Source organism: Macaca mulatta, chromosome 1 (assembly GCF_049350105.2).
Source record: "Macaca mulatta isolate MMU2019108-1 chromosome 1, T2T-MMU8v2.0, whole genome shotgun sequence".
NCBI lineage: Eukaryota > Metazoa > Chordata > Mammalia > Primates > Cercopithecidae > Macaca > Macaca mulatta.
In genome coordinates, this window is record NC_133406.1 from 64,217,778 (window position 1) to 64,245,657 (window position 27,880).

Genomic DNA, 27,880 nt, shown 5'->3' on the forward strand with positions numbered 1-27,880 from the left:
AGAGCATCCTCTTTCTCTTTGCTGAGCTGGTGGCTGCACCGAGTTGCCTCTGTCTCTTTAAGAGAGAAAGAGAGCGAGAGACGGAAATCAGGAAGTGTGAGAGAGCTGAGAGCCAGGACTCAGTGCTGAGCTTGGTGTCCCACCGCCACAAGGAGGCAGGGAAGAAACCCACTAGTCCCAGCTCCTGGGGTGGCACAGGCCATTGCAACTGGCCCTGCCTGTGGGTCCTAAGGGCCCTTGGCCACCAGGAGGCTGAGAACACTGCTCATGAATGACAGCAAGCCCTGAAAGTTCTGGGAGTGCCACCCAGTCCCACAAACCTGCATCCCCTGCAGTGGAGATGGGGTGAGTGTGCAGCGTGTGGAGGGGGGCGGGGGTGGAATGAGGGGGCCAGGCAAGGGGCAGCTGCAGGGCAGCTCAGCCGGGCACAGGGGTGCGGGCCTGTCGGTAGTGGTGCTCTCACATAGAGCGTTGTGTGTGGCATAGAGGTGAGCCACCATGGGCCAACCACAAGCCCTCCCTGGGCTCTGCTTACCAACACCCAAAGCCAGCGATCAGCTCCCAGCACCTGCCCTCACCTTTCCCAGGGTCTTTCTCCCTGGCCAGAGTCTCAGGAGTAGGAGATGCCGGGAAAGTCTCCCTGAACAGTTGGGGTATAGAGCTGGAAACCCCCAGCCCAGCCCTCTGGGGGAAGGTGACAAACAGGAAAGGGTTAAAGGGCTAGAGCCGGTGGCCTTTGATGGAGGCTGAGAAGCAACTGCACTGAGGGGCGCCTCTCATCCGCCCTCCTCTTTCCGGTGTAGCTCAGCTCCTGGACGTGCCACAGACAGAAAGCATAACATACGCTCACCAGGAAGAGCCTTTGCCTGACTCAGGGCAGCTCAGAGTGTGGGGTAAGTGCATTTGGCCACAGCAGAGCCCTGAGAAGGAAGGGGAGGGGAGAGATGGGTGGGCGGTGGCTCACATGCTTCACTGTCCACTGCTCATTCATCCAACCACTGGTTGAGGGCCGCTGAGCCCTTCTATGCACCAGGTGCTTGGGGTGGTGGGGGGAGGATCTGCAGAGCGTGCAGAGTTGAGCCAGATGTGCCACAACCAGAGCTCCTGGGCACAGAACCCAGGGGCACGCCGCCTGTCTGGGGCTCTGTGCTTTGCACCTCACTGCCTATTATCCCAGAGTCTTCAGCTGTTCCTCGCCCCAGTATCAGAGCCTTTGGTCTTGATTTCAGCCTGCTCTGCTCCAGCCCCAGCCCCCAGACCTGCTGGCTGGCTCCAGCCTCAGCGGGGAAAACCAGACCCACTCATTCATGCTGAGCTACTGTGTTGTCTTCAGGAAGCCTCTCAGTACTTCAGTTGCTTCTGCGTAATGTCCACTCCTACCCGATCTGAAACTAGGAGTTGACCACTGATCTCTTCAAGGGGCCTCTGGCTCAATGAACTGACATTATCAAGGATTTGCGTTTTTAAAAAAGATTATACAGAGAAAAAGTTCAGAATGAAGGAACATAGGATTCTAGGCATGGCAACCCTCAGTTTGAGAACCTCTAAGATGTTAGAACATGAAGACACCTTTTCTAGTCTAGCGTTTTTTAAAAGTATTTAAGTGGCCAGGCATGGTGGCTCACACTGTAATCCCAGTACTTTTGGTAGGAAGCCCATGTGGGCGGATTGCTTGAGCTCAGGAGTTCAAGACCAGCCTGGGCAACATGGCAAAAACCCATCTCTACTAAAAATACAAAAGACAGCCAGGTGTGGTGGTTCACACCTATGGTCCTAAGCTACTCAGGAGGCTGAGTTGGGAAGATTGGTTGAGCCCAGGGGGTGGAGGTTGCAGTGAGTCATGATTGCACCAGTGCACCCAAGCCTGGATGACAGAGTGAGACCTCATGTCAAAAAAAAAAAAAAAAAAGAAAGTATTTAAAGGATGGTGGCCCTTCTAATGCTTCTGTCCCCAGGTATCCCAAAAAGGCCAGCCCTGGCCTTATTTTTCAGAGAGAAATTGAGTTTAACTTCTGAGGATACACTTTCTGGTACTAATTGCTTTAGGAGAACCAGGCTGTGGAGAAAAGATGAGGACAAAGATGGGAAACAGACTTGTAAGATGTTTCCGATTCTCCCAATGGCCAAATGATGAATGTTGCCTCCCCTATACCCTGCTCTCACACACACACTCACACGCTTCTCCCCAACCCCCCTACACAAATACACACACACACACTCACACACACACACACACACTCACACACACTCACACACTCTCACACACACACACACTCACACATACTCACACACTCTCACACACACTCTGAAGCAGCCCGGTCTCTCTTGGAGCAGCACGGACCCAGCTGTCAGCTCACAGCAGCAGGAAGTGGTGGGCCTGGCAGGCAGGCCAGCAGGGGCTGGGGGAGTGGCTCCAGGCTCATGTTGCAATCCTGGAGATTTGTGGTAGTGTGGGAGATGCTGCCTGACCCCAGGCCCTTCCTCCTATACTGTTTCTGCTTCCTGGGACAGTCTCAAGCCTGGATGCCAAAACCCAGAATCTTCAGTGCTGGGGAGAGGTGATAGAGACAAGAGGTTTGTCTCTGTTGAATGACCTGCCTGGGGAGGGGCTTCAAGGGGACTTGGGGAGCCAGGACAGGCAGAAGGCCAGGCCTCTTAGGTGGAACAGGTGCCGGCTGTGGGCTTAGGGCTCAGTGGGGGCCCTCTTGTTGTGCTGTGCGTCCTTTTGGGGAAGTTACTTAACCTTTCTGTGCTTCATACTTCCCCCACTCCCTTGCTTATGGAATGCCCACATGGAGCCCTTCTTAGGGTAGCCTTGGGGCACAGTTACAGGTCAGGCCACCAGTGGCCACCCCATGCCAGGAATGGAATCCTGGGCCCCCAGCATGCTCTTTTTCTAGGCAGCAGGTGACCAGCCAGCTCAGGGCAGGAGATGCAGAGCACAGCCAATTACCTGTGGCACACAGATGACCTGCTGGGGCAGGGGGCCACTGCCAGTGTGTACAAGGCCCGCAACAAGGTAGGAAGCAACCCTGGCCAGGCCTCTGGCCAGCCCAGCTTGGCCTCCTCATGCCTTGCAAGCTGGCCCAGTCAGCCCCCAGAGGGCATTGAGGGCGGTGGGACAGGGATCTCGGGACGTTGTGCAGCACACTCACACTGTGGGTTTGAGCAGAGGGATAGGGAGCTGAAAACGGCTCCTTGAGAGGATGCCTCTGTCAGGCACGAGTTGGGCAAGAGAACTATGAAGTCACAAGGCAAACATCCGAGGAAGGTAGCAGCAAATGGGATCTAGGAAGAGCAGAGGCAGGAATTAGGCCTTGTTTGGATTTATCCTGCAAGAATATACGAGATGATATCCACTCTGTTTTACTTAAGAGTGGTAGCCGGCTGGGCGCAGTGGCTCACACCTGTAATCCCAGCGCTTTGGGAGGCCGAGGTGGGTGGATCACGAGGTCAGGAGATCAAGACCATCCTAGTCAAGATGGTGAAACCCCATCTCTACTAAAAATACAAAAATTAGCTGGGTGTGGTGGCGGGCGCCTGTAATCCCAGCTACTCGGGAGGCTGAGGCAGAGAATCGCTTGAACCCGGGAGGCGGAGATTCCAGTGAGCTGAGATCTTGACACTGCGCTCCAGCCTGGGGACAGAGCGAGACTCCGTCTTAAAAAAAAAAAAAAAAAAAAAAAGGAATTGGAGCCAGCCAGACCAGGTTCCAGTCCCTTCCCTGCTGCTAACCCCAGGGAGTGTTAGCTGCCCTGTGGTGATTGTCAATGGCAATTGTAATAATAACAACAAGCCATCCCTTGCAGGAGATCAGAATTTCAGGCTCTTGTCACCTCCCATTGTGGGACTGTCTACCCCTTGAGAGGAAAAGGAGGTGTGGATGGGAGCCCCCATCCAACCAGGCTCATCTCTGGGTTGGGCTGGCGGGAGAGGCTGAATGGAGGCCCAGGAGAGGGTGGCTGCTCCCCCGCGGGAGTGGGACGTGTGCTAATCCCCATGCTGTCTCCCACTGCTCCCTCCCCAATGGCAGAAATCCGGGGAGCTGGTTGCTGTGAAGGTCTTCAACACCACCAGCTACCTGCGGCCCCGTGAGGTGCAGGTGAGGGAGTTTGAGGTCCTGCGGAAGCTGAACCACCAGAACATCATCAAGCTCTTTGCGGTGGAGGAGACGGTGGGTCTGGTGCTTGGTCAGAGGATGGTCTTGTCCTGGACCCTTGTCGTCTGGGGAGAGTCAGGCCACACAACAATAGAGACTTGGTCCCATGCTCATCAGCAGGTCAGACAGAGCAGGCAAATTGCAGAAGGGAGCAAAGGGTGCAAGGGGGTGGGAGCAGTACACGGGAAAGGAACGATGGGCAGAATCAGTACCTAAGCAGAGAGGGCTTCCTGGAATAGGTGACTTTGGATTCCAGTGTTTGAGATCAGTGTGAGGACAAGGAGGGAAGGCCAGGCTGGAAGCTGGGACCTGGAGAATGGGGACTCTGGGCTCCATCCCCACTAAGATGGATGGTGTGATGATGGCACAGTGGCATGGGTGTGCTTAGTGCCAATGAAGTGTACACTTAAAATTAGTTAAAATGGGAAATTTTGTTATGGATATTTTACCACAATTGAACACCTAATCAAAAGAAGTAATACAAAGAGAGGTGCCGCCCTTGGGGAGACAGAGCCACCACTCCTCTAGGTTTCCTAGAGAGTCCGGATGGCACCTCCATACCCTAGTGTCCTTGAGACGCCCTCCTCAGCCCCATGTGTGTCTCTGGCCTTCTGCCTGTCCCATGGCTCTGAGCCACTTCTTCCTAGTGGGTGGGGAGGAGAAGCGCTGTCCTCAGGAGCCCCTCTCTGTCCCACCTGTAGGGGGGCAGCCGGCAGAAGGTACTGGTGATGGAGTACTGCTCCAGTGGGAGCCTGCTGAGCGTGCTGGAGAGCCCCGAGAACGCCTTTGGGCTGCCAGAGGATGAGTTCCTGGTGGTGCTGCGCTGTGTGGGTGAGCCCCTCCCTGTCCCTGCCTCCACCCTCAGACCAGCAGCAGGCCTGGCACAGACGCTGACGGGCAGTACCCAGGCGTCTGACTCCTGCTAATCATTCCATTTAAAATTCCAACTTAAAAATTAAACCTAAAAAGATTGTACACCGACGTTCTTAGCAGCATTATTTACAATAGCCAAAAGTTGGAAACAGCCTAACTGTGAAAACAAAATGTGGGCGGTTCCTAAAATAGAATATTATTCAGTCTTAAAAGGAAAGAAATTCTGACACCTGCTACAACATGGATGGACCTTGGTGACATTATGCTAAGTGAAAAAAGCCAGACACAGAAGGACAAATCCTGTATGATTCCACTCATACATTCACAGAGACAGAAAGTACCATGGTGGATGTCAGGGTCTGGGGGCAGAGGAGAATGGGGAGTTGTTTAATGAGTGCGGTTTCAATTTTGAAGAATGAGGCTGGGTGCAGTGGCTTATGCCTGTAATCTCAGCACTTTGCAAGGCCCAGGTGGGCGGATTATTGGAGGTTAGGGGTTTGAGACCAGTCCGGCAAACACAGTGAAACCCTGTCTCTACTAAAAAAAAATACAAAAATTAGCTGGGCATGGTGGCGTGCACCTGTAGTTCCAGCTACATGGGAGGCGGAGGCATGATAATTGATTGAACCCGGGAGGCAGAGGTTGCACTGAGCCGATATTGAGCCGTTGCACTCCAGCCAAGGTGTCAGAGTGAGACTCTGTCTCAAAAAAAAAAAAAAAAAAAAAAAAAGTGGACAATGAGAAAAGTTCTAAGATGGATGGTGTGATGGTGGCACAGTGGCATCGGTATGCTTAGTGCCAATGAAGTGTACACTTAAAATTGGTTAAAATGGGAAATTTTGTTATGGATATTTTATCACAATTGAACACCTAATCAAAAGAAGTAATACAAAGAGGGGTGCCGCCCTTGGGGAGACAGAGCCACCACCCCTCTCGGTTTCCTAGAGAATCCAGATGGCACCTCCATACCCTAGTGTCCTTGAGACGCCCTCCTCAGCCCCATGTGTGTCTCTGGCCTTCTGCCTGTCCCGTGGCTCTGTCAGCCCATGGGAACTCCTGTGTCTCTGGGTCCAAGGACAGCCTGCCCACCAAGATGAGCCTCAGACACTAGACTTTCCCTGGCCAGAGCCAGCTAGTGGCTTCCCTGTCTGTCCCCAGTGGCCGGCATGAACCACCTGCGGGAGAACGGCATCGTGCATCGCGACATCAAGCCCGGGAACATCATGCGCCTCGTGGGGGAGGAGGGGCAGAGCATCTACAAGCTGACGGACTTCGGGGCTGCCCGGGAGCTGGATGATGACGAGAAGTTTGTCTCAGTCTACGGGACTGAGGAGTACCTGGTGGGTGAGCTGCTGGGGACCCGCTGCCCCCCTTGTGAGCCCCTCAGAGCCCCCATAGGGAGTGTGGCCCACCTCCTGCTTCCGACAGGGTTATGTCTCTCCCCTGTACCCCAACCAGAAGAATGCATTCTGTTCTCTAAGACAGAAAAGGTGAGGCTGCAGCCTGGCCAGGCCACCCAGCCTTGTGCAGTTAACTCCTTGCCGGGACTCTCGGGAGGATGGGACGTACAGGTCCCCAGGGCACAGGGTGGCCCGACGGAAACGCTCTGGGTAGGGCGAATGTGACACCCGTTTTTAAGATGACAAAGGAGAAGGATTTGAACAGTTCTGTTTTCACCTGCAGGCAGTGGAAGGGAGTCTGACAGGTTTCAGGCCCTTGCCAGCCCTCCCGCTCCATGGCCGCGTTCTGGTTCTCTCCGGCAGCACCCCGACATGTATGAGCGGGCGGTGCTTCGAAAGCCCCAGCAAAAAGCGTTCGGGGTGACTGTGGATCTCTGGAGCATTGGAGTGACCTTGTACCATGCAGCCACCGGCAGCCTGCCCTTCATCCCCTTTGGTGGGCCACGGCGGAACAAGGAGATCATGTACGGTGGGCCACAGGGCAGGGAATGGGACAGACTGGTGGTCCCCTGGCCCTTCTCCCACCAGACCCTGCTGTGTCTCCTGGTCCCCTCACACTCCTTTGTTCCACCCCCCACCCAGGCTCTTTGTAGACCTCTTTTTGTTAATCGGATCAAACAAGCAGCTGAGCTCTGCCCGGGGCTGCCGGGTGTCTGTGAACACACCCTGTGTTAGTTCGGTGCTTCACTCTAGCCCTCCGCTCCCTTACTGCTCTCCTTGTCTTAACCGAAGCTCAAAGAGTGACTTGCCCAGGGTGGCAGAGCTCGCCAGGGGCAAAGGTGGCAGCTTCCTGTTTCCAGGTCCAAGGTCTTTCCATGGTTTTGTGCCATCGGACAGGGAGGTAGTAAGTGGCTGGAGACGGCAGCGGCTCCCTCTGAGCGCACCACCTGGAGCAGAGACGTCAGCTGCTTAGCGGGAAGGTTGCTGCACTCGCCTCAGCCCGGGGGTCCAGCTGTGTGGAACCTATATCAGGACCGTGAGAGGGACAGGAGACCCGTGTGGACAGGGGTTGTCAGGGAAGGCTGGACTCTGAAGGGAGAGAAAGAGGATGAGAGGATACTGGGGCCATGCATAGCATGGGCAAAGGTGTGGAGGAGGCTGGCCAGGCTGAGGGAAGTGTAGCTGGGAGGGAGGCAGTGGACAGGGCAAAGGTGTCTCTATCTGAAGCAAAGGGCTCCAGGAGGAGTGCTGAGGCAAGGTGCTCTCACAGCTGAGAGCCAGGTCTCTCACATTCCATCACTCAGGCTACCTTTGGGTGGCTGGGTGACTTGAACCTGTGCTTGGAGCCCTTTGTGCTGAGTGTGTCGTTGCCTCGCAATGTGACGGCTGGGGATCCCGCTGACCCGGTCTTGCTCCCGCTAGGTACCGGATCACCACGGAGAAGCCAGCTGGGGCCATTGCAGGTGCCCAGAGGCGGGAGAATGGGCCCCTGGAGTGGAGCTACACCCTCCCCATCACCTGCCAGCTGTCACTGTGAGTGGGACCCTGCTGGGTGGGTGATGCTGGAGTCTGAGCTGGGTATCACTTCTCTCTGCTGAGTCAAGACTTCTGAGGCCTGTTCCAGCAGGTTCCGGGCATGCTGCAGGCTTGGGCACACCACTTTCCCATCTGGATGCTGGAACGAGTTCTTCCAGCTCTTCCTCCCCAACCCACCTGGCCCCACCACCTTGGTCCTAGCTCTTCAGGACATGCCCCTGTTGCCTGCTTAAGGAGGACAGGTCTGGGCCCCCACCCCTGACAGTCTCCATGTCCTGGGAGGGCAGGGGGCTGCAGAGCCAGCTGGTGCCCATCCTGGCCAACATCCTGGAGGTGGAGCAGGCCAAGTGCTGGGGCTTCGACCAGTTCTTTGCGGAGACCAGTGACATCCTGCAGCGAGTTGTCATCCATGTCTTCTCCCTGTCCCAGGCAGTCCTGCACCACGTCTACATCCATGCCCACAACACGTAAGTGGGGACAAGGGAGGGAAGCAGTGAGAATCTTCTGTACCCAAGCAGCGGTGCCTGTCCAAAGCAGCATCTCCCACAGTACGTTCCGAAGAGTGTATACGTAGGACCGCTTCTGGGTCCAAACATAGTTTGGAAAAAGACTAGATCTACAAAGTTAAAGCTAAACAGGTTTTCTTGCATGTACTTCGGAGAGTCAGTACCTTTTCTAATGCTAATATGCATTATACATCTGGGAAGTGTGTGCGTGTATGTTGGCTGTACATTTCCTAAATGTACGGCTCATAGAACCCTTGATTCCTGGATAATTTTACAGAACTAGGTAAATGTAATGGCAGTGTGACACGAAGAGGTGCAGAGTCAGAGACTGGGTATTGGGACTCTTGGGGCCTGTTCCCACTCTGTCTCCATCACTATAAGATGTGAACTCTCCCCTTGGCCTCTCCACCCTTGATGACAGAGAAAACCACCCCCGTCCCTCCCTCTGCAAAACAGAGCCCTGCCTATGGGCAATGCTTAGCTGGGGCTTAGGAGTCCCTGGCCCCCTGCCCTGCCTACTGACACCCCCTGTCCTCTGCCCCCCACCATGGCTATGTCTAGGATAGCCATTTTCCAGGAGGCCGTGCATAAGCAGACCAGTGTGGCCCCCCGACACCAGGAGTACCTCTTTGAGGGTCACCTCTGTGTCCTTGAGCCCAGCATCTCAGCACAGCACATCGCCCACACGACAGCAAGCAGCCCCCTGACCCTCTTCAGCACAGCCATCCCCAAGGGGCTGGCCTTCAGGGACCGTGAGTAGAGCCACCTGGGCTGGATCTTTCTCCTCCCCACATTTCTTGTGAGACAGGAGTTTGCAATCCAGGCCATTGGTTACCTTCCTTTGTGGGTGTTTCCTTGGGGCCACAGGGAGCCAGAGGCAGATGTGGGTTTTAATTCTACAGATGCGGGTTCTAATTCTGCAGATGCCTCTGAGATGCCACATGATGTGGGCTGGTGGCTTGACCTCCTGGGGGCTTTCCAGCATCCTCAGAGCTGTGGAAAGAGCTCCAGTAGAAACAGAGAGATCTGGATTTAATGCAGTTTCCATCATCTCCGATTTGTGGGGAAGCCTCAGACAGTTTGTGTTGGAAGAAGCCCAAGTCTGAGCTCCTGGAAAGAAGGGAAGGGGGTCAGGGGTCCAGAGCTTGAGCCTTTCTCCAAATCCTAGCAAAAGTTTCCTTTCTTCTCACTTGAATAACTCCAGTTTTATCCTCCTGCTCTGAGGCTAGGAAGGGGTATTCACCTCAAAACCTGTGGGCAAGAAGGTGATTTAGTCCATTTTCGGCCCTTGGGCATGAGCATGTAGTTCTCAAAAGTGGCCACAAGGTGGCAGTGAGGGATCACAACTTTAAGTGCGGCCAAGGCTGGCAAGGTGGGGGGCTCAGGGTGAGTTGCAAAGCCTGAGGTGGGAGATTGGCAGTGAGGGGTGAGTGTACGCTGGACTTAATGAAAGATAGGCAGGCCCCTCAGACAGGGTCTTTGTCTGCAGCTGCTCTGGACGTCCCCAAGTTCGTCCCCAAAGTGGACCTGCAGGCGGATTACAACACGGCCAAGGTGAGGGGCAACCCCCAGGTGGCAGGGAGGGGCATGGCCCAAGGGTAGGAGGTGTGGGACCTGGCCCTGTGCACCTCTGTGTTTCAGGGTGTGTTGGGCGCTGGCTACCAGGCCCTGCGGCTGGCGCGGGTCCTGCTGGACGGGCAGGAGCTAATGTTACGGGGGCTGCACTGGGTCATGTGAGTAGCCATGAGGGCTGGGCACAAATGGGGAGGTGGGCAGGAGCGGGAGGTGGGCAGGAGGGGGGGTGGGCAGGAGACGGAGGCGGGCAGAGAGGGGAAGACCAGCAGGAGGGGGAGGCGGGCAGGAGGGGAGGCCGGCAGGAGGCGGAGGCCAGCACCCTGGGATGCTGTCTGCATGCACAGTGCTCTGAGTCCCCCGATCAAGGCAGCTCTGACTCAGTCTCCCCTTGGACAGGGAGGTGCTCCAGGCCACATGCAGACGGACTCTGGAGGTGGCGAGGACATCCCTCCTCTACCTCAGCAGCAGCCTGGGGACCGAGAGGTGGGTGTTTGCCCCAGGCCGCTGGGACCTCTCAGCCCTGCTCTGCTGCTCCTCACCCTTAATACCTCCAACAATGCACCTCTCCTCCCCAACCCAGGGCTCCTGCCTTCCCTGCCCTCCTAGAATAGAGGCACCCCCACCCTATCCCTTATCCCCACCTCACCAAATAACTGCAATGGCTCCCCCCAAACCCAGTCCCTCACCTGCAGGGGAAGGGGCCCATGGGGGCACAGACTCTCCAGGTACCAAGGTGGCCTCCCTCTCCCAGGAAGGGGCTTGTGTCCTGCCAAGTCCTTCTCTGAATGATTTAGAATGCTCACGCTATGCCAAGTGCCAGCAGAACTCTAGGGGGAGGACTCACACCCACACACAGAACAACATCCCGGTGGTCTCGTTCTCCACACCTCATCTCCTGCTTTCTCTGACTCTTCAGCTTATCCTTGCCTTCCTTGGGTTCCCTGCCCCAATCCTTGGAACCTGACTCCCTCCACTCCCATGTCTCGGGCTAATTAGTGGGGATGAGTTGGAAACAGAGAGAGACTGGGGAGGAGGAAGTCAGGTGGAAGGGTCTGGAGATGGGGAGCGTGGGAATACTTCATTGGTCAGAACACGATTGAGAAGTGGGCACAGCACCCCAAATCCTGGAAGGCACGAGGCCATGGTACGGGTGAGGGTGGGAGCTCTGCAGCCTAAGGATGCCACTGGTGGCGGGAGTCTTTGGGGACAGAGGATCAGAGACTGCGCAGATGCCTGAAGGCCCTCCTCCTCTCTCGCCACCCCCCAGCCCTTGTCTCCAGGGAGCTCCAGAGAGTTTCCCAGCTGTGGGCTGACTCATGCAGCCCCGCGTGCCTCCTGCTTGGCAGCAGCAACACAGATGATGGGGCAGCTGGGAGGTGGAGGAGCAGGGAGGAGGAAGAGGAGCATCTCCAGATAACAGGGATGGAGTCTCCATCCAGACTGAGCCCCTCTCAGACGGTGACAGAGAGTGGGGTTCAGTCAGCAGAACTGCGAGTGAATCTCCTTTGAGCAGAGCTCTGTCCAGGACACAGAGGGGGCTCCGGGTAGATGTGGCCTCCTGTCATTCAGAGAGGCCCATGCTTCCTGCGGAGCAGCTAGCCCTTCCTGGACATGTGAGGGCTGATGGGATTGTTGGGTAAGAGGAGACTTGAGATGGGTAGAGGCAACCACGGAGGCCTTCCTGAAAGGTGAGGCTTTTAAGGCCAGAAGGAAGGAGAATACCTCAGGCAGGAAGGTCTGTGCAGAGACAGAGAAGAAAAGGGCCCTGTTCAGGGGGAACGAGGGGGTGCTGGGGAGGCTTACTGAAGCCACAGTCATGACGGCAGGTAGCCCAGAGCTAAGCCAGAGGCAGACAGAGGTGGGTGAGGAGGGGAGGAAAGAATGCATAGGGCCCTGGAGGGTCCAGCTAGAGGGAGGTTGGACCCCAGTAAAACAACCAGCCGGGAGCCACTGTAGATTGTTGACCTGGGAAGATGTGTTTGGAAAAGCTTTGTGGGTGTCTCTCTGCCCACTTGCCCTGGATGGACAGGGGCTGGGGGCGAGTGGCACGCTGGCCTAGATCTGGCGTCCTGGCATCCTGGCGTCCAGTGGCTGCTGTTCCCCTGTTATGGCTCTGCAGCCTCCTCCAAGGCGGCCTCGGTGGTATGTCTAGAGAGCTCGGGTCAGGCGAGTGCCTGCTTTGAAGCCTATTTCAGCCTCCCATCAAGGAGGAAGATGGGGAGCAAAACCAGTTGTGAGCAGGGAGCCAGAGGGCCAGGTGCAGCCTCTTCTCTTAGTCTGGGTGTGACTCCAGCCCGTTGTCACCTTCCCCTACCTGGGCCTCTGTGTCCTCATTTCCAAAATGAGAGGGTTGGATGATCTCTGCGGCCTCCCAGCTCCCACATGTTGCAAGCCCATTCTTGCCTGAACATCCCCAGACCTGTAGATTCTCCTAAGGTCTGAAAACACTAGCTCCACCCGCAGTGGAACCAGGTATTTTCATGAGCTGAATGTCACACTGGAGGAACCCAGCACCTCATGCCAAGTGGCCCACCTTTGCCCAGCCTGGTGACTCGCCCCTCTCCGAGTGTGCTCCTCCTGCCTCAGGTTCCCCAGGACAGCTCCTCTGGCAGAGCAACCTTGCCTTTGTCCTAAAGCTTCCTGGCCCTCCTGGGCAGCTGCTGTCATCCGGAGGCACTGCTCAGGCAGCCAGGATGGGCTTTGGGAATCCTAGGGCTTCCCCCAGCCCCACCACCAGGCAAGACTTTCCAGACAAGACTTCATCTCTGAGGTCCCTTTGGATCCCTGTAAACACCTTATTAGGTGGCAGGAAGGAAATTTGTCTCCTCATTTTATAGACGAAGAGCCTGAGGCCTGGAGAGCTAAAGGACTAACCCAAGGTCATGCAGATAGCAAATGTGACTGCCAGGACTAGGACTCGAACCCATGTCTCCTGACTCCCTGTGGAGATGGATTGGGTCCAGCCTCACCCTCCTCTGCCATCAAATATCCCAAACCTTCATCCGTATGTGCACTCAGTAAAGCCTTCAACATCCATGCACTGACGGACTACTGCGTGCTGAACACATTGCTAGGCACTGGGGCCGTATGAGGAGCAGAGCAGCGGCACCCCTATCTTCAAGGAGCCTGCAGTTCCTTCCTGATTCTCTCTTTGCTCAGCTCCCCTTTCCTCCGCTAATTCTCCATTCCCAAGCCAAAATACACAGGATACTTTTTAAAATCATGATTATTACTAAAATGTATATACTAATGGTAGAAAGTTAGAAAACAGAAATAAGCAAAAATAAGAAAATTAAAATCCTGTATCCTACTATCTAGAGATAGGTTATCACACCTTAGAAGGACACAACCTTCTAGATATTATTCTACTACGCGTAAACATTAACCAACATGAAATGATGGTGTATTTGCCATTTTATAACCTGTTTTTGGGATCACGTCCACGGTCCCACCTTCTGAACTCATCTAGAGTTTCCCCTTGAAGTTGTTTGTCTTGTCCTTCTTTCTCAGCATTTCCTGTAAACTGGGAAGTTTAAAAAAAAATTTTAGTATTTTATTTTATTTATTTTCATTTCTTTTTTTTTCAAGGCAGAGTCTCACTATGTTGGCCAGACTGGTCTTGAACTCCTGGCCTTAAGCGATCCTCCCACCTTGGCCTCCCAAAGTGCTGGGATTACTGGTGTGAGCCACCATGCCAGGCTTTTATTTTGTTTTTTATTTTGTTTTATTTTATTTTATTTTATTTTTATTTTTGTAGAGACAGGGCCTCACTATGTTGCCCAGGCTGATCTCAAACTCCTGGCCTCAAGCAATCCTCCCACTTCTGTCTCCCAAAGTGCTGGGATTACAGGCATGAACCACTGTGCCAGGCCTAAACTGGGAGTGCATAAGGCTAGATGGATTCCAGTTGAACATTTTTTGCTAGAATACATTATTGATGATGCCGGGTATTGTATGTCGATATACCATTGGCTGGTGACAGCCTGATTCCTCTACTGTAACGTTACATTTTCCCTGTAGAAGAAAGAAACAGAGTGGTGTGACCTTGTCACCGTGCAAATGCTCACCCCTTTATCATCTATCATTGCTTGTAACGCTATGCCTCAGATAACAATTTCACTGGGCAGCAAGATGATAATGTTCAAACTTCTGATACATCATTGCCTAGTAGTCTACAAAATACAGCTTTTCCCTCATCAGAAAGCTGTTGGTTATCAAGAAATACAGTTTCTACTGGACAGGAACTTAATTCTTTCTCTTTAGTTACAAAGTTTCCTGGTAAGGAGATCATTAATAGCAGCCTTGCATCATGGGCCCATGGATTTTCATAGACTCAAGGTGTTACAGTCTGTCTCAACCTTTATTCTTTGCAATACTCAACAATGTCACAACTTGGGTGAGTAGGACCCTCTTCAGGATGGTGCCTCTGTCCCAAACACAAAACTCCCCAGAGACCCGGAGAGCCACCAAGGCTGTCCCAAGATGCTATGCCCAGCATGTGCCCACAGAGCTCTCTGCCTCCCACCTTGGCTGCTCCCAAGCCCCCAAATGTGGCCTTTCTCCTTGCCTCCCTCAAGGTCCAGCAGCGTGGCTGGAATGCCTGAGATCCAGGAACTGAAGGTGGCCGCAGAACTGAGGTCCAGGCTGCGGACTGTGAGTGAGGCTGGAGGGCAAGGGCTTAGCAGGATCAGAGCTGGGGGCCCATGGTCCAGCCAGCCTGCCCACCAGTGCCCAGGCTGAAGACCCCACGGGGGTCTGCCTTCTTGCCCCACAGCTAGCTGAGGTCCTCTCCAGATGCTCCCAAAATATCACGGAGACCCAGGAGAGCCTGAGCAGTCTGAGCCAGGAGCTGGTGAAGAGCCGGGATCAGGTACATGAGGACAGAAGGTCTGTGGGATTTTCCTTCTTTGTGGGGTGGGAGTGGGGGAGTGGGCAGCACCAAAGGTCCAGTAGCCTTTAGCCTTTACAGACGTCAGCTTGCATTCCCCTTTCTCTTGGCAAGGGTGCTAGGGCCTGGGGGAGTGGAGGAGATCCAGCAATGAACAAGAACCCCCCGCCCTGCATGCCCCAGACACCAGCCGGGAGGAGAAAACGATCTGGGGTCCTGCTCCCATCTGGGAGTTTGAGGAACATTTGGGAATCTTAGCAGGTGCAATAATTCTGAATAAAAGAAGACTTTAGTTCTCTTTCTCGTGTCAGGCCCTTGGGCAGGTCCTCTCACATACAGCATCTCATTGAATCCTGAAAACAATAATGATGCTACGATAATGCCCTTTTTGTAGAAGCTCGGTCAGTGAGGTTAACTTATCCCAAGTCACAGCCAGTAAATGACAAATGACAGAGGTGGCTTCAGGTCGGATCTGTCCACCTCCAAAGCCTATGTTCTTGGCCTATGCCAGGCAGGGGTTTACAAGCTTTAAAGCACGACTGTCCCTTTCAACAGATATAGAAATACCCCCTTCCCCCAGCCCCAGCTGACTGTGTGGAGCCGCTGCCTACCTTGCCGCCTCTGACCAGGGGGTGGGTGGTGCCCAGTGCAGACCTCCTCCCCATTCTCTTTGGTGCCTACTGTAATCTGGGCCTATCCCCATCCATCATCCCATGCCCTCAATTCTAAATTCAAACAGCTCTGAACACCACAGGAGGTTTTCTTAACTGTTTTGGTCATAAAACCTGACCTAAACCGAATGAGGCTCTTTACAGACTTTATCCCACTTGGGGTGAATGTTCTTGTGGTTCTTTGGAGATGTGAATGTGTTTGATTAGGAGTTGATGCCCTGCTCAGGCCGTTCCACAATACACTGTGTGGGCACCAAATTGCCTTTCCAATATCAGAAGACAATTCTGAATTCAGAGCACATTTGGCCCCGAGCCTTTTGGATGAAGGCTGCAGATCTGAGGCCTGTCCTTTTGGATGAAGGCTGAGGATTGAGGCCCCGTCCTTTTGGATGAAGGCTGTGGATCCCAGGCCCTGTCTTTTGAATGAAGGCTGTGGATCCCAGGCCCTGTCCTTTTGGATGAAGGCTGAGGATCTCAGGCCCTGTCCTTTTGGATGAAGGCTGTGGATCCCAGGCCCTGTCCTTTTGGATGAAGGCTGAGGATTGAGGCCCCGTCCTTTTGGATGAAGGCTGTGGATCCCAGGCCCCGTCCTTTTGGATGAAGGCTGAGGATCTGAGGCCCTGTCCTTTTGGATGAAGGCTGTGGATCCCAGGCCCTGTCTTTTGAATGAAGGCTGTGGATCCCAGGCCCTGTCTTTTGGATGAAGGCTGAGGATCGAGGCCCCGTCCTTTTGGATGAAGGCTGAGGATCGAGGCCCTGTCTTTTGGATGAAGGCTGAGGATCGAGGCCCTGTCTTTTGGATAAAGGCTGAGGATCGAGGCCCTGTCTTTTGGATGAAGGCTGTGGATCCCAGGCCCTGTCTTTTGGATGAAGGCTGAGGATCGAGGCCCTGTCCTTTTGGATGAAGGCTGTGGATCTGAGGCCTGTCCCAGCTACTTCGTCTTCCACCTGCATATTCCTGGTGGGGCAGGCTCCTTCGGCTGGCAGAGCCCTGGAACAAGCCCGTGCTCTGTTCAGAGTCCAGCTCCAGAAATAGCAGAGATGGGGTCACTTGGAGGTGCTGCAGGGAGGGAGTGGAGCTACATAGGCCTGAGGGTGAGGAAGAACTTTCCCCACACACTCCTGACTTCTCAAACAAAGTGTTTGTATCCAGCCTGAAAAGGGGAAGGAAGAAATAATAACGACCTTCAACCCCAGACCAAGAAGGTCTTCAGGAGATCATCTCCCCCGTTCCTCCACCTCCAGGCAGGACCAAGGCCTGTTGATTCATTCTTGTTTTCAACAAGGATTATTGATTCATTATTTATGTGAAGTTTCTGCTGTGTGCCACGCATTGGGTAAACCAAGAAGCTATACTCTTCTGCCTTTTCCAGTCGACCAGAGAGAGATTTTAGCTCCCCTCCATCCCCAAGCGGTCACTGCCAGACACGCTCCTAGGTTTCACGGGGCCTAGGCTTCTTCCCAGGGCCTAGTCCCACAACTTCTCATGTAGGAAAGGCCACGTTCCTGTCGCCTGTCCTGCTTGGCTTCCTGTCTCTCTTGTCTCTTACTTAACTCATGCTGTGAGTGCACGTATGTGAGAGAGAGGAAGAATAAGCCATGAGGATGAGAGAGGGCTGGCTGACTGTATGGGGTCTCAGATAAGCCTAGAGACAGTCACCTCCACTCCCAAATTGATCCCCCAAAACTGTGGCAGTGAGGCTCCTCCCCTATTCCACTGCCACCCTTCGCCTCCCTCCTCTTTGCTCTGTGCCGTTAGATTCTTCCAACACCTGGTCCCTGTCATCTGCCCACAGCATCCAGCAGATTCAGTGCTGTTTGGACAAGATGAACTTCATCTACAAACAGTTCAAGAAGTCTAGGATGAGGCCAGGTGAGCCCGGGGAGGGCAGATGCCCCTTCTCTCTCCTCTGTCTCCCTTCTTTCTTCCTTTTCTCTGGTGAGTCATTGCTACCAGTGGCCACTAACCTCCAGCTAAGTGGCCACTAACCTCCAGCTGGTGGTCTTGGAGGCCCACTAAGTGGATGGTTCTGTGCAGCTGCTCTAGGGCAGGGCCCCTGTCTGCAAGCTGCCTGCAGGCCGGTGGGGGACGTGAAACCTTTATATGCCTGCCTGTTGCCACATGAGAGACTTGGATCACGTGGTTGGGGGATCCAGTGGGGGATCCACCAGGCTCCTGGAGCCTCGCTGCTCTAGGAGAGGTGGTCCTGGAAAGAGATCCCTCACCTTGGCAGAGCATTTTAAAGTATAAAATGTCACTGTCCATTGTGTCCTTGGGGCACTGAGATAGTCAGGTTTTCCAGAAAAGGGGGGATCAGGAGAAGTCCCATTTTGAGTCACTGAGTCAGGCATTTTGGCTGCATGATCCATTAATCCTCACAAGGACGTTGTGGCAGGTTCAGCCCATTCACAGGCTCGGGGGTGGGAAGCTGCGTGTCCAAAGTGACTGCCGTCGTGGGGTAGTGCAAGGGGGGACCCAGGGAGGGCTGGTGAGGGGGTTGGAGGGAGCCTGCGGAGGCTCCAGTTGACACTTCTGGTTGGGGAACTAACACACCAGGAACCAAACCTCCCCCTCCCCTCCCAGGCCCCAGGCATTTCCTAATCTGTAGACTGAAGGTCTTGGGCTTGATTGCCAAATTATCTTCTATCCTTGGGATTATCTAAAAACCACTGTCCAATAGAAATGTAATGCCAGACACATGTGTAATTCTAAGTCTTCTAGTAGCCAATTTTTAAAAAGTAGAAACAAGTGAAATTAATTTTAATGTGTTATTCAAACCAATATATCCAGTGTCATTTTAGCGTGTAATCAATATAAACAAAATCACTAAAGAAATACCTTACATTCTTTTTGTGCTATCACATAAATACATAACTTATTTCCTTAGCAATTCTGTTTATATTGATTACATGCTAATATATATATTTGAGATTCTCTGTCACCCAGGCAGGAGTACAATGGCATGATCACTGCCCACTGTCGCCTCAACCTCCTGGGCTCAAGCCATCCTCTCACTTCAGCCTCCTGACTGACTGGGACTACAGGATGCTTTCCCATCACTTTATGGTTTTATATTTCACATATATATATAATTCATATATATATATATTACATTTATAACACATCTCTGTTGGGAAACTAAATTTTATATGTGTGTGTATGTGTGTGTATATATATATATACACACACACACATACATGGAGCTGGGTGCGGTGGCTCATGCCTGTAATCTCAGCACTGTGGAAAGCTGAAGCAGGAGGATCACTTGGGCCCAGGAGTTCAAGACCAGCCTGGGCAACATAGTAAGACCCCATCTCTACAAAAAGTAAACAGAACTAGCTGGACATGGGCATGTGCCTATAGTCCTAACTACTTGGGAGGCTGAGGTGGGAGGATCACCTGAGCCTGGGAGCTGGGAGTTGGAGGCTGCAATGAGCTGAGATCACACCATTGCAGCACTCCAGCCAGGGCAAGAGCGAGACCCTGTCTCAAACATCAACAACAATAATAAAACCTCTAGACATCATTACCTTCCCCATTTTATAGATGAGAAAACCAAGGCACAGAAAGGTTAAGCAGCCCAAGTAATCTAGGCCCAACTGCTTTTAACCATCCCATGTCACAGCCTCAGAGCAGTTTTACTTCTATTGGTCTTTAGGAGTCCTTTATTAAAATTAAAAATGAACATCTAACTGTTAAAACCCAGCGTGTTGAAAGATACCATTTTTTAAAAATGCCCAGTGGTCTTCAGGGCACTCTCGCTTGAGCCTCACGGGACTCCCGTGTGGAACCTGTGATGGATGAGGAGACAGGCTCAGCGAAGTGAAATCACTCGCCTAGAGCCGCCTGCCAACAGGAGAAAGGGCTGAGGTTTGTCCCAGGTCTCTTGGACTGCACACATGCTCTCAGCTGGCCAAGTGCAGGGCCCAGGAGGGGGACTCTGCTATTGGAGGAGCGGGATGGGGAGGCCCACCAAGAGAACCTCCATCATCATTTCATCTTGTGGCTGCCGCCACCCTGGAGGCCCATTCCTGCGGGGAGCAGCAGGGGGCAGCATATCCCTAGTATATGAGCCTTAGGGCCCTTCAGGAGGCAGCCAAGGCCATGAAAGCTTCAGCCTTTGTGGCAAAAGTGGCTGGGCAGAGCGGGGACGTAGAAGGTGGTGGCCTGGTTTCTCTAGCTCATTGCAGGCAGAGCCCGTGAACATTCAGGGATGAGACCATCCAGCTGCAGGCATCAGTCACTCTGGGAGGGTGCTAGATAAGGGGCTATGGCTGACTGAGCCTCCTTCCAAGCCCATTCATCCCCCACCTCCCACCCGAAGCATCCCCCACGTCCCCACCCTGGCCCTGTACTTTGGGCTGCCTTCCCCTGGGGCCCTCATACAACTTCCCCATGGCTTCTTGAGGCCCCGGCTTTGTCCTAATCAGCTACTTGGGTGCTGGCTTCACTCCTTTGCCCTTCCTTTTCCGCTGGGCCGTGAGTTCCCGTGAAGCAGCATGGGCTGGGCCGTCTTCGTCTTCGAAACTGTCTCCCGACCCTTGCTGCACTCTGTTTGGTTGACTGATTGAATAGGTGACATCTGTCCTGTCTGTTTCCTCCAGGGCTTGGCTACAATGAGGAACAGATTCACAAGCTGGATAAGTGAGTGGCCTGTCCGCCTGCAGGCGGGTGGGCAGGAGGGTGGGTGTCCTCGGGGCAGAGCGATCCTCAATGCCAGAGGAGAGGCCGTGAAGGGCCCTGCCCCGGGCTGCAGCTGAGCAGCTGGGGATAATAGGTTATCTGGGGCCAGGGGAGGGAGTGTGCATAGCTTAGTTGGAGGGAGGCTTCTCAGATGCAATCTTGATGTAACTGGATTTGCTTCTGGTATGGACAAGACGGTTTGCAGGCTTTTTTTTTTCTCTCTAGTCGTCCTCACTGAGGGACCACTTACCACTTCCTGCTTCTGCCCTCTGCCTGCACCTTCCCTGCCTCCCCCTGCTCCTCTGTCTCCCATGTTTCCTGGACACACTCATGTCCAGGAGGCCCTCCCTGATTTAATGGTTATCTGGGAACTCACTCCCCCAGTTCTACAAGCACCCAGACCCCCCACACACGGACACACACACCTTCTTTCCACGACTGCCTCACTTTCCCTTCCCTTTCTTGAGGACTAAGCTTGAGCACGTGTGTGTTCCCCGAGGACCCGCTGTGTGTCTCCCATGTCTCCCTGTTGATGTGGGTTTTGCTGGCCACCGCAGCTTCACAATCCAAGTGTGTGACCGTCCTTCCTCCTTTCCCAGAGACATAGCCCTGCTGTGGTCGCAGGGCTTGGGCACTTATGACAAGGTGGCGACAGAGACTGAGGGATGGTGGGCTTGTGCACAGTGGTTCTGGCGGCTCATCTGTGCCTTGGTTCCCTGTCATTCTAGGATGAATTTCAGCCATTTAGCCAAAAGGCTCCTGCAGGTGTTCCAGGAGGAGTGCGTGCAGAAGTATCAAGCATCCCTAGTCACGCACGGCAAGAGGATGAGGTAACAGCCCTTCCTGAGCTCATGCAGCCCAGGGCCTGGCCTGGCCCTTCTAGACTTCAGAGGACCCAGGGCTTTGTGGAGCCCTGAGGGAAAGGGAGGAACGAGTGAAGGGGTGTGAGCAGATGAGTGGTTTTGTGTCTCTGGGTGGACCAGGCAGTTGGCTGGGAGATTTCTATAGCTTAGCTTATTTAATCCCACAACACCTGCCCGATACGGCAGATATCATCACCCTATTTCCTAGACGAGGAAACTGAGGATCTGAGAACAGGCATCCTCTGCACATCACATGGCTAGTAAGTGGCAGACCCAAGACCCATATGTGGCTCTGTCTGCCTCTACAATCTGGGCTTTTGAGGGTAAAATCAAATCAAATCTGGATTCTTTCTACCGTTCCACCTGGTTGTATTGAGAAATCTCCTTTAGGAGAACACTAGATCCCCCTGGGATAAGGACAGTGGCAGTGGCCCTTAAGGAGAATCCTCTGTCACGCCGTCCCCTTCAGGAGTTTTGGGTTCCACCTTCTCAGATCAGGCCCACTCTCCATTCCCCTGCCTGTGTGAAAGTTGGCCCCTCCAGAGAAGAGAGGACAATTTCCCACGTGCTGCCACATTCTGAGGCCTGTAGGACCTCACCTTGTTATGGGGCTGAGACCTGGGCACTCACCTGTCCTCATATCGGAATACCAATGCCTGCTTCTCCTACTCCAACCCACCACACATTCTGGTGTAATTGCTCTGGTGCAGGGCTTGGATATCAGTGTAGTACAGCTTCTCCAGGTGATTCTAATGTGTGGCCAGGGCTGAGCACCAACCCCTGATTTCACGGCTCTGGGCCTTGGGGAAAATGTTCCTGCTCCTTCTCTCCACTTAGAAGCAGAAGAGAATTCACTCTGGAAATGAGAGTGTGGGCAGTTCCCCACACTGACAGCCCTAGTGTGGGCTATCCTCTGCCTCTCTGCAGCCTGACTGGTGCCACACTCACCATAGCTGGCATGTGTCACCCAGCCCCAGCCACACACATGTTGTTGGTGCTCCCCACTGCGGCTCTGAAGGGGCCCTCCCAGCCTCAGCCAGCTGTGTGCATCTGCATTATTGCAGTGGGGCGGGCAAGCGTGGAGGGCACAGCTGGCAGGGCAGAGGCAGCGAGGGATGCAAATACCCAGGACCCACCTGTGTCCATGTGCAGACCCGATGGCAGCTAGGCAAGCCCTGGTGAGTGGGCTGAGTCCTGCTCTAATTCTAAGTCTCTGTCTGTTCTCTTGAGGGTGGTGCACGAGACCAGGAACCACCTGCGCCTGGTCAGCTGTTCTGTGGCCGCCTGTAACACAGAAGCCCAGGGGGTCCAGGAGAGTCTCAGCAAGGTGGGCATGGCAGAGGAATTCTAGGTACCCTGGGGATGCTGGCTGGGGCTCTTGTTACCCATGTCTTCACCTCCTCAAGTACTGCCCTTACCCAGCCACACATAAGCTGGCTACTAAGTGCTGACCAAAGTATGGCTTCCCTACAGATCCTGGAAGAGCTATCTCACCAGCTCCTTCAGGACCGAGCAAAGGGGGCTCAGGCCTCCCCGCCTCCCATAGCTCCTTACCCCAGCCCTACACCAAAGGACCTGCTTCTCCAGTAAGTGCTGGGGAGAAAGGGGGTGTGTATCTGTGTGGAAGGGAGTTGTGGGGAGCATGCTGAGGTTAGACCTTGAGGGGTTTGGCCTCATGCCAGGCCTAGGAGGCAAGATTAAAGAGACTGGCTGGGTGCAGTGGCTCACGCCTGTAATCCCAGCACTCTGGGAGGCCAAGGTGGGTGGATCAACTTGAGGCCAGAAGTTCAAGACCAACCTGGCAAACATGGTGAAACCCCAACTCTAGTAAAAATACAAAATTTAGCTGGGTGTGGTGGCATGCACCTGTAATCTCAGCTACTCCGGAGGCTGAGGCACAAGAATTCCTTGAATCCAGGAGGCAGAGGTTGCAGTGAGCCAAGATAGTGCCACTGCACTCCAGCCTGGGCAAGGGAGCAAGACTCCGCCTCAAATAAGCAAACAAAAAAGAATAAAGAGGCTTCTTTGGTGGGGCTGCAGAGGAGGGTGGGCCTCCCAGGAAAGGGGTCTGGGCAGGGCAACTTCCAGCCTCAGCCACTTCTCCTGCCTCTGCCTTGGGCAGCATGCAAGAGCTCTGCGAGGGGATGAAGCTGCTGGCGTCTGACCTCCTGGATAACAACCGCATCATTGAACGGTAAGGAGCTTTCACCTTGTGTGGGTCAGGGCTGGGTCTTCAAGCTACCCTTGCCTGGGGGCGGCGAAGAGTCCCCAAGCCTGCCCATGCAGGTTTGATGACACGTGTCCATTTTCCAAGCAGCCCTGTTGAAGATTAGGCGTTTTCCACAAATGAGTTGACATCCTCAGGAGGTGTAGGATTCAATTATAGCCTTTAAAATGTGACCCCCCATGCCGTCAGGGAGGTGGGGGCCTGGAGGCATGGGGTTTGCGCCTGTGTCCAGCTCTGCACTCCATATGTACTCTGTGCCCAAGCTGCCCCAGACCGCCTCCTTCAATCACAGCCATCCTCAGGGTAGGTGCTGTTTTCATCCCCATGTGCTACCCCAGGAAGCCACAGCACACACACCTTGGGTACGATGTCCAAGGCCAGTGTTTCTCTGGCCTTGTGGGGCTCCTGTCCCTCCTGCCAATGCTCATGCGCCAGCCCGGGGCTGCAGGATCATCTCCTGATTCAACTCCCCTCCTCGGGGCACTGAGGGGTCGTGAGAGGTTGGTGTGGGAACGCAGCAGGGCTCCGGCTCGAGATTGAGATTTTGTGTACCAGTAAAAGTTCTTTTTCTTTTTTTTTTTTTTTTTTTTTTTGAGAGGGAGTCTCACTTTGTCACCCAGGCTGGAGTGCAGTGGTACTGTGTCGGCTCACTGCAACCTCCATCTCCTGGGTTCAAGCAATTCTCATGCCTCAGCCTCCCAAGTAGCTGGGATTACAGGCACCCACCACCACATCCAGCTAATTTTTATATTTTTAGTAGAGATGGGGTTTCACCACGTTGGCCAGGCTAGTCTCAAACTCCTAGCCTCAGGTGATCCGCCTGCCTCAACCTCCCAAAGTGCTGGGATTACAGACATGAGCCACCACGCCTGGCTACGTACCAGTAAAAGTTCTAAAAGAAAACTCAAGACCAACAGAGTTACCAGCTGCTCACATAACCAAGTAAGCACATTTGAAGTGAAAAAAAAAAAAAAGCCCTGCCATCGAGTAACCCCACTTTATAAAACACATGTTATCACCAAAGAGAGATAACCTCAGGATAAAGGATGGTCCTTGCTTGCCCTGAAGGCCAGCAGCCCTGTTTATATACATGTACACACATGCACGCATCTCCCACTCCTGCCTGTCATCCTCGTGTCTGTCATTTTCCTGTCTGGGAACCAACGGCGGGGTAGAGTCAGCAGAGTTTCCTACAGGATTTCAATCCTGACCCTGCTTCTCACCAACTGCGTGATCCTGGGAGGCGTGTGCAGCTTTGTGCTTCACTCCCCTCCCCTGTGAGACAGGAGTAATAATTTCTACCTCATGCTCTTGACATAGGGATTAAATAAAACGAGATATGCGAGGTGCTTGGGGGTAGGGGCTGTGGAGGGAAGGGCTCACTAAATGTGACTTCTTCCCCAGAGGCCACTCCAGTCTGACACTAGAATTGGGGCCAGGAGGTAGGGAAACCAGGAGCAGAGCTTGTGGTTTGTCCCCAGAGTTTCAGGGGGTCCTTGGGTAAGGGAGGAATCTCCTCCCTGTCCTGTTCCAGCAAGAGAACCCGTCCTCTTAAACACCCACAAAGAGGACATTTGACAGCTTCTTGGAAGGATTTTCCAAAACAGCCCTCTTGGTCAGGAAGTTCTAATTTTAGTGACAACATAAATTGCTCTTGCTGTGTTATGTGATCTATTTGCAGATAGCTCAAAACTGTATTTTAGTGAATTTTCACTTCCTTATTCAGAGCTGTAGCCAAAGAGCCAAATGAACCAGTTTAAACTCCTTTCTCCTCCTCCTAAACCTTGGCTGCACATTGGAATCACCAGGGGATCTTTTAAAAGTACAGACGCCTGGGTCTTGCCCCAGAGACTCTGGGTGCAGCTTGTGGTTAGGATTTGTATAAGCTTTCCAAGTGATTCCAACATATAGTCAGAGGTGAGAGCCAGTGGGTTCTTGTCAGGGAGTGAGGCTGCTACAAGAGGAGAGCTGAGGACTTGAATGGCTCAGTGTTCTTGAAAGCTAGTTGTGCTGGGTCCTGGAGTGTGGTCTGCAGGCCTCTCCAACAGGTGGGCAGTGCTAGCCTGTACCTTTTCTTGTAGGCTAAATAGAGTCCCAGCAGCTCCTGATGTCTGAGCTCCATGGGGCGCGTGAGGCATCCTGAAGCATTAGAATGATTCCAACACTGCTCTCCTGCACCGTGAGACCAACCCAGGGCAAGATCCCATCCCATCACATCAGCCTACCTCCCTCCTGGCTGCTGGCCGGGATGTCGCCAGCATTACCTTCCACTGCCTTTCTCCTTGGGAAGCAGCACAGCTGAGCCTGGGCACCAGTCCACCTCTGTTGGGACCCACAGGAAAGAGTGTGGCAGCCACTGCCTGGGCTGACCTTTCCATCTTCTCCAGGCTCAGGTACTGCTCCTCCATGCCCCTGGCTGGGCTGTGGGGAGAAGAGGCTTCCATATGTCCTCCCACTCCCTCTGGTTTACAGGACTTCACTCCCTAGCCAACAGGAGAGGAGGCCTCCTGGGGTTTCCCCAGCGGACTAGGTCAAACGACCTCATCACAGTCTTCCTTCCTCTTCAAGCATTTCATGTTGAACCCAGCTCTCTCTGCTCCCCTGTGATTTCTAAGGGCCACCACTCTCAGCCCCAGGCAACGTAGAGCCTCCTGTTCTTTCTATGCTTGGTCTGACTGAGCCTAAAGTTGAGAAAATGGGTAGCCAAGGCCAGTGCCAGTGTCTTGGGGCCCCTTTGCCTCTCCCTCACTCTCTGAGGCTCCGGCTGGTCCTGGGACATGCAGCCAGGCCTGTGAGTCTGGGCAGGTCCAAGGCCTGCACCTTCAAGAAGTAGAATAAATGTGGCCTTCATTTCTGTTTCTGGTGGCTCTCCCTGGGCTGTGTCTGTGAGGCAGGGAAGGCTCTCAGCTGAGTGTGCTTGGCAACCAAGTCGGGTCTGGGCGGGGATCTATGAGAAGTGCTGGGAAATGGGGGTGGGAATCGGTCATGTCCTGATTTCTGCCTTTCCCCTAAATGGGCCCTAATTTCAAGGAAGAACCCAAGGGGTGCCTTCCCATTCCTTGCGTTCTCTTGCCCCCCATCATTTGGAAAGCTATGTGAAGGGCCTGGAACTTAGGGAGAAAGGTATTCTTTTTTTTTTTCTTCAAACCCACCATCTAAGTGGCTACTGCTTTTTGCCCATCTCCACCACTGTTCAAAACCTAGGCTATGTCCTAAATAGTGGGTTTGAATAGTAGTATGGGTTATTTTAAGCATTCCTTCATTTTGTCTAGAATCTAGAGTGGTGCCTGGGCAAAGCATTCTGACTTTTGCAAACTGCTTGCAAATTTACCTCCAGCCTTCCCATAAACCAGAGCTGGACTACCCACCTACCTGGGTGGGTGAAGGAAGGGGAAGGGGAAACGCAGTAAGGTAGCCCCAGTAGGAGAGAGAGATGAGTGGGAAGCCCCCCTGTGCTTTGAGGCATGAAGACACATTATGCTTGACTGGAAATGACCCCAGAGATCCTTCCTGCCCATCTTCATGGGAGCCCCCACATCCTGAGGCCACTCTACTGACCTGGCAGGGCCAGAAGTGGGGAAGGGTGAGTCCTGGAGGCTGCTGTCCTTTGTGCTCCTTCTCTGTGGAAAGACCAGCATTCTAAAGGCCCAGGGGAAGGTGGCTGGAGGTTATTTCCTTGCATCAGGCCCAACTGGCTTTGTGTTTGCTATTTGGGCCTCAAGCCCATGGAGTCACTTAAGCCCAGGGGTTCAAGTCCTGGGGCCTCAGAGACCAGCTGCTGCCTCGATGTTTCTGGGTACTAGACCACCTCTCGCCCACTCTCCTGGCCTGAATTTCTGGCCAACACTTCCGGCCCATGAGTGACCCTTCAGGGAAGTCCCACAATGGGTTTTCCCTGGCAGCAGCTGCTGCTCTGGACCCCATGTGCTTGGTGGAGCTCAGTGAAGAGCCAGGGGATCCCTGAACGCCAAATGCAGATTTTTGGGAGATGATATGATCCAGGCTCTATGATCTCATGAGCAAAGCCCATGAGATGTGGTGGACACTCACTCAAAGGCTTCAGTTCAGTTTGTTTGTCTTTTTTTTGGGCAGGGTTTTGCTCTGTTGCCCAGATTGCAGTGGAATGGTACAATCTTGGCTCACTACAGCCTTGACTCACTGTAGTGATCAAGCGATCACCACTACTACTCACTGTAGGACCAAGCAATCCTCCTGCCTCAGCCTCCCAAATAGCTGGGACTACAGGCGTGCACCACCACATCCAGCTAATTTTGTATTTTTTGTAGAGATGAGGTCTATGTTGCACAAGCTGGTCTTGAACTCTTGAGCTCAAGCCACCCTCCTTCCTTGGCCTCCCAAAGTGTTAGGATTACAGGCGTGAGCTACCACGCCCAGCAGCTTCAGTTCGTTTCTATGCCAGGCAGAGCTGCTGACATCAGTGCCTCCCCGGATCTGAGGTTCTGCAGAGCTGCTGATTCCATCTCAGTAGAAAACGAGG

The 27,880-nt window shown here is 53.6% G+C and overlaps 1 protein-coding gene across 6 annotated transcripts; it reads left to right on the top strand.

Annotated features, from left to right (window-relative positions):
- On the top strand, positions 1 to 26,240 carry IKBKE (inhibitor of nuclear factor kappa B kinase subunit epsilon). Of its 6 annotated transcripts, none has more exons than XM_015118038.3 (22): positions 1 to 345; positions 804 to 893; positions 2,901 to 3,019; positions 4,034 to 4,174; positions 4,861 to 4,990; positions 6,191 to 6,372; positions 6,796 to 6,956; positions 7,855 to 7,965; positions 8,256 to 8,435; positions 9,036 to 9,226; positions 9,964 to 10,028; positions 10,116 to 10,207; positions 10,446 to 10,532; positions 14,627 to 14,702; positions 14,824 to 14,936; positions 17,405 to 17,481; positions 20,214 to 20,253; positions 21,021 to 21,122; positions 22,386 to 22,482; positions 22,629 to 22,741; positions 23,278 to 23,349; positions 25,464 to 26,240. In XM_015118038.3, exons 3-22 carry the CDS (start codon positions 2,933 to 2,935, stop codon positions 25,495 to 25,497), a joined length of 2,151 nt encoding a protein of 716 aa, XP_014973524.2. In that variant the 5' UTR covers positions 1 to 345; positions 804 to 893; positions 2,901 to 2,932; the 3' UTR covers positions 25,498 to 26,240. The 6 variants fall into 6 exon arrangements, 5 of the variants coding, with proteins under 5 accessions (XP_014973524.2, XP_077860781.1, XP_077860785.1 ...); XR_013418297.1 differs by having other exon boundaries at positions 51 to 345; positions 22,629 to 22,765; positions 23,232 to 23,349; XM_078004659.1 differs by having other exon boundaries at positions 52 to 345; positions 4,034 to 4,201; positions 4,807 to 4,990.
- Positions 26,241 to 27,880: the final 1,640 nt, after the last annotated feature.

Bases quoted from the DNA above. Each gene is read 5' to 3' on its own strand.
- IKBKE (XM_015118038.3), top strand. From the start codon at position 2,933: ATGCAGAGCACAGCCAATTACCTGTGGCACACAGATGACCTGCTGGGG. The intron at 6,957-7,854 runs GTACGGTGGGCC...TGCTCCCGCTAG, and splicing joins CGGCGGAACAAGGAGATCAT to GTACCGGATCACCACGGAGA. The intron at 14,937-17,404 runs GTCTGTGGGATT...ATCTGCCCACAG, and splicing joins CAGGTACATGAGGACAGAAG to CATCCAGCAGATTCAGTGCT.